Raw genomic sequence first — 10888 nt, forward strand, 5'->3', positions numbered from 1 at the left:
CCAGTAGGGGGAGTTGCTGATTTTGCCAAATAAGTTTGCAAATCTGGTGTCTGCTTCCATGCAACAAAAAGTTCTCACATTTAGTTTTACAAGTGTATTCGTATTAGTGACAGAGTAGAATAAGTAGAATACCTATAGTATAGTAGCTGTGTGAATGATCAATAATCATTGTTATTGGCAGTAACAGAGGGCCCCAGAATCTAATTTTGCTTAGGGCCCCATGGAGGCTTGGGCCGGCCCTGATTGTCCCCCTCAGTGTGGCTGTATCCACCGGAAGGCAGCAATTAATCAGTAATATTGAACTAAAATATGTACAAAACTGTAACAAAAATTAAAGATAATTGCACGTTGTATTGATCCGTTATTACATCAACATCAACATTAGCAAGAACTTGGTCGTAAGGGCGGAGAGTCGCAGAAAAACTACAACTCCCAGCATGCAGTCGGGCAGGCGCAGATCCAACCTGATGGCTCAATGACCGGGAGCTCTTCATGAACGCCGCTGCACTTCGTGGTTCCGTTAGAGGAGAAATGGCTGCAGCTCTGTCCCGCGCCCTCAAACTGCCCGGTAAGATGCGCGTACACACACCGTTTTCACCGAGTACACAGACGGATTATAATCCAGCCGATAGATTAGTTTAATACAGACGTGACTGATAAGAGACGGAGCATTTTGCTGTGTATGTGTCTGTGTGTGTGTGTGTGTGTGTGTCTGTGTGTGTGTGTGTGTGTGTGTGTGTCTGTGTTGTACTGATCCTCTCCTGTAACTGTGTACATGCGATTGATTCATTTCAGGTTCCGTTCACACACACACACACATTCATCATCATCATCATCATCATCATCATCAGCCGCACACAAAACCTCACAGATGGACATATTTTAGATGATGATGTTTGTGTGAGGATGTAGAGCAGCACACACACGCACACGCACACACACACTGAGTAAAAGCTGTGTGCTGCTTGTTAGCTGCTGTATGCTAATGATAACACATCTGCTGTACACACAGGAAACGTTTTCACATCAGACCATCATTGTCGGTGAATCGCTGTAGTAACATTTGTACTAATGTGTATTTGTATACAGTGGATGTTGTGAAGCAAATGTATGACCCTGTCTTTGTTTACAAACACAATGAGGATTTGCAGTGTCAATATCACTGTAGGACAAACAAACAAGCAGAACTTAGCTTTTACAGTTAAAAAAAATATGATAGTGAACGAAACTAAATACATAGAGAATGAACGAGAAATAAAACAAATCATTATTATTGTGTAATAACGTTTTACATACATACATTTTTTTTTACACATCTACTGTTTAAATTTGTATTATTATTTTTTTTAAATATAGGGCCGCTGTGTTAAATAGATGACTTAATCAGTTGTCATCTATTTTTGATAATGAAGTAATCGGTTTGGGTGTTTGTTTGGTTTTTAACTATAAAATTATATTATCTAATTAAAATTATACAAATAAAAATGGCCTTTTTTTGCTCCACATCACATAGGAATCATTTAAACAAAACAAGACATTTTATTTTGCATATATATATGTGTGTATATATGTATGTGTATATATATGTATATATATATATATATATATATATATGTATATATGTATATATGTATGTGTATATATGTTATTATTTTGTATACACACACATATATATACACACACACACACATATATATACATATATATATGTATATATATACATATATATAATAGTGTTTTGATGATTGAATTAAAAAAAATTAATATTGTGCACCTGTAATGCTTCAGTATTAATAAAGAATATATTGGTAATCACTCTCTCTGTGTGTCTCTGCAGGGAAGAAGGGCTCGGAGCTCGGGGAGTACGACCCTCTCACCCAAGCAGACAGCGAGGACGAGAGCGAGGAAGACGACCTGGTGCTCAACTACCCCAGAAACGGTCTGGGCAGGGACGGCTGCCTCGGCTCGGGCTCCTCGAAGCTGCGCGGCGGCAGGTCCGGGAGACTCGACGAGGCACAGGAGGACGAAGAAGAGGACGAGGAGGAAGAAGAAGAGGACGAATGGAGAGAGCGACTGCCCAGCAAATCCAGGCAGGACAGAGACGACGCGAAGGGCGCTCAGTACTGGAGCCACAGGGACAGGACGGGCGAGGACAGAGGGGGGTCTGGGTCACTGGGCGGCCCTGGACTCGGGGGTCACAGCACCGACGTGGAGAAAAAGGCACTGAGGAAGAAAAACGCCATCAGAAGTGTGTTTTTCTTAGTTCCTCTGGTTAGTGCCACACTGGCTGTGCTGCTGTGTGCGTTCCTGATCCCCTGTCAGAAAGGAGAGCTGAAGAAGCAGATGCAATGGGAGCGAGCGCTGGGAGACGCAGGAGGTAAAAGGGAATCATGTTGCTACATTTCTTTTATTATTGATCAAAAGCTAGCTGTCCTCACAGGGATTTACTGAGGAGTCCTTTGGGCGAGACAACACGGACTCACCCTTTAATTAGTCCACAGTAATTACACAGTGAGCGTTACTCTACCTACCACATGTTCTGTTTCAGCATGCCCTGTGAAAACCACCACACAGCATGTTTACTAGTGTTTTAAAGGAGACATATTATACCCTATTTCTCCAAGTGAACCTAGTTCCCTGGTGTCCTAATGAACATGTCTGTGACATGCTTTGGTCAAAGTACCTTAAGGATGAAGCACCACAGCAGTTCAATCACCCTGAACAAAACAGCCCTGTTCTGAACGCTCTGTTTTGAGTGTCTGTCTCTTTAAATATGCAAATGAGACACAGGAAACTACGTCAGCGTCACTGAGGCTCCAGCAGGTAACAGCAGTTAGCATTTGGAAATGCCATCATTTGCTGACTCTAGCTGGCACATTGCTGTCATATATAAAATGTAAATCCTCTGAGGCTGGAGGTTTGTGTAGAACTCTGTGCTGCACTGTGCAGCCAAGAATAGAACACTTCGCTGACTTCCGCTCTTCCTGATACTGTTGCCCTCGCCTGCAATCTTTTAAGGAACAAAGCGGAGGCAACAATTCCAGGAATGTCTCATTGTGACGTAGCAATGAGTGCGGAAGTCAACATTGCGTGTTTTATCTCCTGTACTTAGACTGAGGTGGACCACAAAAACATGACATGAGTCATCTTTTTTCACACTTTGCCGACTCAAAGGGCCTCCAGAGTCCCAAATATAAGTATTAAAATGATTTTTAAAAAGTTGATTTTAATAATAAGTCTCAATGTAACTCAAAGTGCATCAGATAATAAGACAGACTTCCTAAACCTCTGCCAAGGCTGCTCTGTTTTCCCAAGAGTGTCAATAAAGTCTCCTATCTCACAAGATTAACAATTGTTGTTGTACGTCCTGTGTCCGCATCAACACCAAAATTCACCCTTGAACCAAAAAACCCATTGTACATTTTATCCAAATCCTTGACTTTTAATTATGCTGCTCAAAAACAGACACAGCAAAACTATTTAGTAATAAAAGAGGAACTAAAGCTGTGTCATCATACATCTCAACAAAAGAGGAAACAGGAAACAAAATAAATGCGTAGTTTAACTCAAAAATCAATCTTACGCTACAGCGAGACAACTTAAAATATATAACAGGCAACACTCCTGTATTAAAATGTCTAAAAATGGTAAATAGTCAAGTGTTCTTCTAGTCTTAGAGACCACTTAGAGCTGCTCTGTACTGCAGTTTTTATTATTCACACCCATTCACTCACACTTTTTTTCTACCACATGTCCAGGGACACGTCGGCATGTGGACTATACCGCTATTGGTGGGAATCAAACCCTCGACCTTGTAGTCGACTCTAGTTTGTTCAGAAGTCAGTTCACTATTTAAATCCACACAAATCTTGCCCTTTGAACCATTAAAGTTAGGAAGGGAAATATTCAGTAGTTAGCCAGTGTTTTGTCTCGTGTCTTGCTGATGGATATGATGTTTTTTTTGTTATTCTGTTTAGGCACGACTCCGCCTGCTCTGGCGCTGTGGGACGTCGACGGCGACTCAGTGGACGACGTGTTTCTCGGCGTCACCGAGTGGACAAACGACACCCATCTGACGCAAAGGAGCAAAAGTATGTGCGGCATTGTTCGAAAATGGTGGATCCTGTAATAAATAAGAAGATAATTCTTCTTCTTGTCACGTTTTCTTTTGTAGTTTAAAAAAAAAAATGTTTTCTCAGTTTACAGTGCGGTGGCGCTGTCTGCAGTCAGCGGTCAGGTGCTGTGGAGGAAAGTCATGGGCGAGTCTGTGATGTCCATCCAGTGTGGTCTGCAGTACAGCAGCTCCCAGCCTTCACCTGTGTGTCTGCTCACCAGTAAATCCACCCTCATGGCAGTGAACGGCACCACGGGTAAACCACTAAACACTCATTATGAACCACAATTACAGACATTTTCTATTTGTTCTTGTTTTTATCTGTAAGGTACATTATATAAGGCATGTATGAAGTCATTAAATGACCACTATATGTCATCAGAGATCAGAGGCGGACAGAGTACACAGCTTCATTACTTGAGTAAAAGTACAGATACCCCTTCCTAGATTTTACTCAAGTACAAGTAAAAGTACTACAGTCAGATGTCTACTTAAGTAAAAGTACTTGTTTTTAAAAGTACTTGAGTATTATAAGAGTACATTTTCTAAATGTTGCATTACTACTGCCACAGTTCTTACATTTACACATAGAAACGTCCTACATGGAGTTATGAAAACATTTTAATGTTAATACCTTGAAATGTTAATTCCTTTTCAAGGAATTGAAAGTAAAATTAAGTCATTTTCATCTTTTTACCTTTATGTTGCTTTATTTAACATTTCTCACTTGCCCACAAGACAATAGCACAATGGCAACACTCTCGCTAAGAAATGTGATGAAGTTTTGTTTTGGTAAACACGGCAAACACTTGAAGCGAACACTATCATTAACTTGTTCAGAAAATGTAAATAGTCTGGCGAGGTGTGGCCACGTGTTTTCGTCTCTCAACTAAATCTGACCATGGAGTTTCTTTTTTTATAGAAGAAGTAACGGGTACTCACGGTTATGGATAGAAATGTATTGGAGTAAAGAGTACAATATTTGCCTCTCAAATGTACTTGAGTAAAGTCATGAGTACTCCCCAAAAATGATACTCGATTAAAGTACAGATCCCGGAAAATTGTACTGTACTCAAGTAAATGTACTCCATTTGTCAGAGATCAAGGAAATGCTGAAATCTCTATCTCTGCCTGTTGTTGACATGCAAAAGTTAAAGGTGCATTATGTGATAAATCTAAATCAACTGGCCATAAAATGCTCCTAATATGTCACAGAGACTCAGGAATAATGTTCATATAACAAACTGAACTCACCAACAACAACAGTACAGACAAAATATTTGCGTTAAAAATAATCTTTTGCAAACCCGGAAATCATGTTTATGTTTTGAAATCATGTTTTGGCATGTGGCGCCACTTCCGCAGTCTCAGCTGCCGAGCAACCACGGGTTGCCAGTTACGTCAGAAAATGAAACCTAAAAGACCTCGGTATTTTGAATGTGAATGTTGTAACCGTTTTTGGCCAACTAAATTGGTTTGATGTTTAACAGAGACAGTTATGTGTGTGTGTGTGTGTGTGTGTGTGTGTGTGTGTGTGTGTGTGTGTGTGTGTGTGTGTGTGTGTGTGTGTGTGTGTGTGTGTGTGTGTGTGTGTGTGTGTGTGTGTGTCTGTGTGTGTGTGTGTCTGTGTGTGTGTGTGTGTGTACAAACACAGTGTAAAACTGGGTTAAAGTTCAGCTTCATGTTTCTGAATCTTTCCATAGGACAAAGCCCACATTCTCAAATGTACCCATTTTTAACATTAATGGTTGCTGTTACACATATTTTATGCATATCCTCAGTGTATCTGTTGTCTTTTCAATTCTGTTTCCCACCCAGACCAGAGGCTACAGTGAGCGTGTGTTGTACTAAAATAAGCTCAATAAGGTTAACGTACCTCTTGTGTTCTAAGTAAGCAGAAAGCAAAAAAAAAAAAAAGTCAAGGTGGTTTCCTTTCCTTTGACTTCCTCAGGGAAGAACTTGTCGTTGCTCCAGGTGAAGAACATTGTATCCCAGGCGGTGTTACTTCCAGACCTGCAGGGAGACTCGGTGCAAGATCTGCTCGTTGCCACGTTGCCTGCTGATGAGGTAAAGTAGCAGTTTTATGCAAACATTTGTGCCTCATTAGCGTTTACATCACGGTCTCAGGCATGAGACTTGAAGCTGAAACCTTCATCATCACCGACTGCAAAGTGCAAACCTCTTTTTTCCAGACGTTGGATCTGTCCCTGACGTTGATCTCTGGCCTGACGGGGGCTCAGCTCGGACGTCCTGTGCCGTTTAACCTCACAGGACAAGGGAAACTTATTGGCCCTCTGCTGCACGAGACACAAAAAGGGGCATATTACATCCTCCTTGGACTAGGTTAGAAGAAATCAAGTGTCATTTCATATTAAAAAAAAGTCTCTCTTATTGTACAGTAGGTAACTTGTTTGTTTAACGTCTGCTTCCTCAGGTAACGTCAAGGCCATCTCTCTGCGTGACATTTACATTCGCGCCATGGGCAAAATGCCTGTGAAACAGAATATTCGGATGAAGGATCCAAAGTGGGAGGAGCTGAGGAAAACCAATTCGTCCACCTTCATAGACATTTACAGGTACGCTTCGGTGACTGGCATTTACCTGTGGTTACACAGCACACAGGATTCTTTTGTGTGTTAAATACTAAACCTTTCATCAGAGAGGAGGAAGTGAAAGTGTGACTTGTGGTTTTTTCACGATTGGCACGAGATTTCCTGAAACTTGAGTTTGGCAATTATACAACCACCAAATGCACATAACTGTGTTCAATCGTTTTCTGTTTTGTGATGTGCTGTAAATGTGAAAACATGTGCAATGTCGAAACAAAATCTGTTAAAGGCGCCATATGTAAGAATGTGGCCAAAAACGGTAACTACATTCAAAAATACTGAGGTCGTTTTCTGACGTAACTGGCAACCCGTGGTTGCTCGGCAACTGAGACTCTACTGACTGCAATGATTTGTAGACTTCGGTAGGTGGCGCCACATGCCAAAACGAATGATTTCAAAACATAAACATGATTTGCAGTCTGCAAAAGATTTTTTTTAATGCCAATATTTTGTCTGTACTGTTGTTGTTGGTGAGTTCAGTTTGTTATATGAACATTATTCCTGAGTCTCTGTGACATATTAGGAGGATTCACATCAGAAAACAGGATAGACAGTAAATACTGTATGCAGGCCTGCTGTATTTCACTGCTGTATACAGTGTGACCATGACTTCTTCATTATTTAGAAAAAACAGGCCTTGTTTCCCTATTGCATTAGAGTTCATCTTTTCTTACATCAAGGTACACAGTAGCAGTCTAACTTGTCTTTGTTCTAAAGTCTGTCTTTGTTGTTGTCGAACCCTAACCCAGCACACAAAAGAACAGGGGGGTTGCTAAATGTGTGGTATGTCAGTGACAGTTTAACAGATAATGTAAACATGTTTTAGCCACAATTTATACGGTTGTATAATTGGTTGTATACAATCATTTTGTGCGATATTATTCAATAATATCTAACTGTAATCGTTGCAAATATCATCTGCACCTTCACCATCCATCTTCTTTCAAAGAGGATCCGAGCCTGTGGATTTCATGCTCCCCCTTGTGGCCGGCTTTGGCGATAACCGCAACAGCCTGGACACGCTGTCGAACCTGAACTGCAGCAGAAGTGACTGGCTGCTGGTGTACGGCGCCAGCAAACTGTCCGTGCTCAAACAGAGGGACATACGGAAAAAGTGGACCTTCCCCTCGCAGCCCATTCACAGGTAAACACGTCACCACTGACTTTCATTGTTTCAGTCAAAATAATAACAATAATAATAATAAAAAAAACGTAATCTCCTTTTAAATATTGTCTTTTTCTGTTGTAGCCAACCAGCACTGGGACACTTCAATGATGACGGAGTCCTTGATCTGCTCTTTCAACATTCAGCAGACGGTATCATGGAGGTAAAACCAACAGTACACTTATGTACACTCAACAAAAACATAAACGCACAAAGAAAAACTTGTAGTTATTGTTATGTGACAAAACAGAGTAACTATCCAAAAATAACAGTACAACTTTATCAATAAAGTGGCTTCAATTTGCGAGCGTTAGAATCAATTTCAAAACAAAAGTCCTGGAGTAACGGCAGGAGGAAACACAATGGGGGTCGACGATCCAAGTTCACAAACTTCAATAACGTGTGTGTCCACCATTAGCCTCACGCAGAGCGGTGCACCGGCGACGCGTGGACATCACCAGGTTGTCGACCGTGGCCTGGGGGATGTTGTCCCATTCCTCTTGCAGAGCCACTTGATGTTGGCGGCCGTTCTGGGGAACTGGAACCCGCTGGCGGAACATCCCAAAGCAGTTTGATAGGTGACATGTCTGGTGAATGCGGCGTCATTCAGTCGTGTTGCCACAGCTGTAACGCCCAACCCAGCACTCAGCACGAGCCAATGGCATCTGTGGCGTATTGACAAGTGACCAAAGTCCACATTTTGGTGTGCCCTTTTATTGACCAGACCATAAGGAGTGTGTGTGTACTGTGGTCACGCATATTGACCACCACTTTACCACGCTCCATGACTCTGGTGAGTTGAAATACTCAATCTGAGATTGTAGTCAATAGGAGTGGCCAAGTGACTCTGGACTACTGGGTTTGAGCAAAACAAATCATTCCATAAACAAATCAAGCATCAAGAATCTGAGCAAATGTCATGACATTGTATTTTTGTTCACCATTTCAAGTTAGTGCGTTTATATTTTTGTTGAGTATACTTTTCTCAGTTAAACTACTACTAACTGAGTTGTGATGCTGAGATTGTTCTTTGTTTTCATATCTAATCGTTGTTTTTTTCTCCTCTGCTCTGTCCGTCAGGCTCAGGTCATTGACGGCTCAACGGGGCGTCTTCTTTGGTCCGCAGAGTTCGCGTGTCCTCGCCTTGATTTGCAAACGTCGGCCATTTCCACCTCGACCGGACGAGACGCTTTCCTCTTTTGGGCCAGTGAGCCAATCAACGCGCAGAGGGACGCTAACAAGACCACGGTGAGTCGGACACAGGGAATGAGACTAGATGTAGAAATATATATTTAAAGGTCCAGTACGTAGGAATTAGCGTACAAGATGGCAGCTTCTATAAAGCAAGGGCCTTGCAACTTAAACCAGCGATTATATACTCTTACAAACGTGTGGGTCGTGTGTTGCTAATAACCCCGTCTAAATGTTACACACTGAGCCTTTAAAACAGACAAGGGCCTGCTCTGTATGAATCATTTTCACTCTTTATTTTCCAGTAATGAAACACTAAATGCACAAAACTGTCCAGTCTGCACAGGTGGCACCGGGCGTCGCTGCGGCTGAGCCTCTGATCAGAAAACTCTTCCTGCTGCACCCTGCGTATCCCACAATCCTGCTGGAGCTCACCAGCACCACAGACACCACAGTGACCTCTGCAGGTAAACGTCGCCGATACCCTGTAAAACAACATCCTACTTCAAAAACTGCTGCGTGTAAACTTTAAATGTAAACAAATGTCTACTGCATTCAAACCACCGTCGGATAACATCACATGATGTCGAATAGCAGTGTTTAGCTCGGAAACATTGCTGTGCTGCACACAGGAAGTAACCCTTTTTGGTCAAGGCACAAAGAGGCAGCAGCAACATTGCGCTAGTAAAGCGAGACGGCCGCAAACAGGTTGTGCATATGACTGAAAACAGAAACATTTCAGATGATAGTCATTAAGCAGTTTTAGAGGATAAATGCTTCTTGTCCTCACCTGCTCCTGTGCTGCTGGTGTATACATGCAAACGCTCCCTCAGACAGGTCTGATAGTACTGCTCGTCAGAGCGGGTTTTCAGATGAAGGATGCAGCATACAAATCATGTTTCTCTCCATGAATAATTTCTGTCCATGAAGACCAAAGAGACAATAAAGCAATATCATCAAAAGTTACACACTGCAGCTTTAAAGCATGGACTTAGACTTAGACTAAAAAAAAAAGACTGAGAAGAAGTAACACAGTGACTGTGTTTTACCTCGTTTTGTGTCTTCTGTGACACAGTGAGTTACCAGGACCACGACAAAGACGCGTCCTACATCACCGTGTCCTCCCGGCCCACGCCCAACTCAGAGCCCAGCACTCGAATAGTGAAGAGCATGAGCCTGAGAGCCGCCATCACCAAAGGACAAATGGTCCGACTGAGGGAAAACAGCAAGACGGGGACGCCCATTAAACCCGAGACGTTTGAGTTCTTCAGGCGTCTCTCCTTCAAACGTCAGGTGAGGTGAAAGTCTGATATATATATATATATATATGTATGGATCAAATCTGGAATGTTTTTTAAAAGACTGTGTTTTTTGTTTCAGTGATGTGTCGCCACATCTGCGAGAAGCGGTACGACTAAACGGAGTACATGTACAGTATATGACGGATACGTTCTGCACAAAGAGGCACTAAGAATCCATTTGAGGCTGTTTACATATTCATATCATAGCATCAATGTGTACCAACTTCTGTTTCATTTTACTTGAGAATAAGACTTATTTGCTGTACAAAGGTCATTTGTAGGTCAGGATGTTGTTTGCATTAGATTCTGTTTGTACATTTAATTTAATCTATTTATAATTTGCATATAATTGAATGTTCATGATCCTGTGGACTTGATGGCGGAGGAACAACTGTTTATTAACCGACTGAAGATGAAGATGAGAGAACACTGACATGTGTTTACAGTACGCATCACTAATGACTAACTCTTCCAAGGCCAGTGGTGCCGGACACCATATCTCAAAGCC

The 10888-nt window shown here is 41.9% G+C and overlaps 1 protein-coding gene across 1 annotated transcript; it reads left to right on the forward strand.

Moving 5' to 3' along the window:
• Positions 1-528: 528 nt before the first annotated feature.
• fam234b (family with sequence similarity 234 member B) lies at positions 529-10497 on the forward strand (the record flags this gene model as incomplete). The annotated part of the gene is made up of 13 exons (XM_083896538.1): positions 529-568; positions 1838-2377; positions 3978-4091; positions 4200-4370; positions 6066-6181; positions 6307-6457; positions 6549-6690; positions 7673-7867; positions 7973-8051; positions 8969-9136; positions 9426-9546; positions 10155-10367; positions 10460-10497. Exons 1-13 carry the CDS (start codon positions 532-534, stop codon positions 10495-10497), a joined length of 2085 nt encoding a protein of 694 aa, XP_083752664.1. The 5' UTR covers positions 529-531.
• Between the last annotated feature and the right edge of the window lie 391 nt (positions 10498-10888).

The sequence above is a fragment of the Microchirus variegatus genome (genome assembly GCF_963457635.1).
Source record: "Microchirus variegatus genome assembly, chromosome: 10".
Classification (NCBI taxonomy): Eukaryota; Metazoa; Chordata; class Actinopteri; order Pleuronectiformes; family Soleidae; genus Microchirus; species Microchirus variegatus.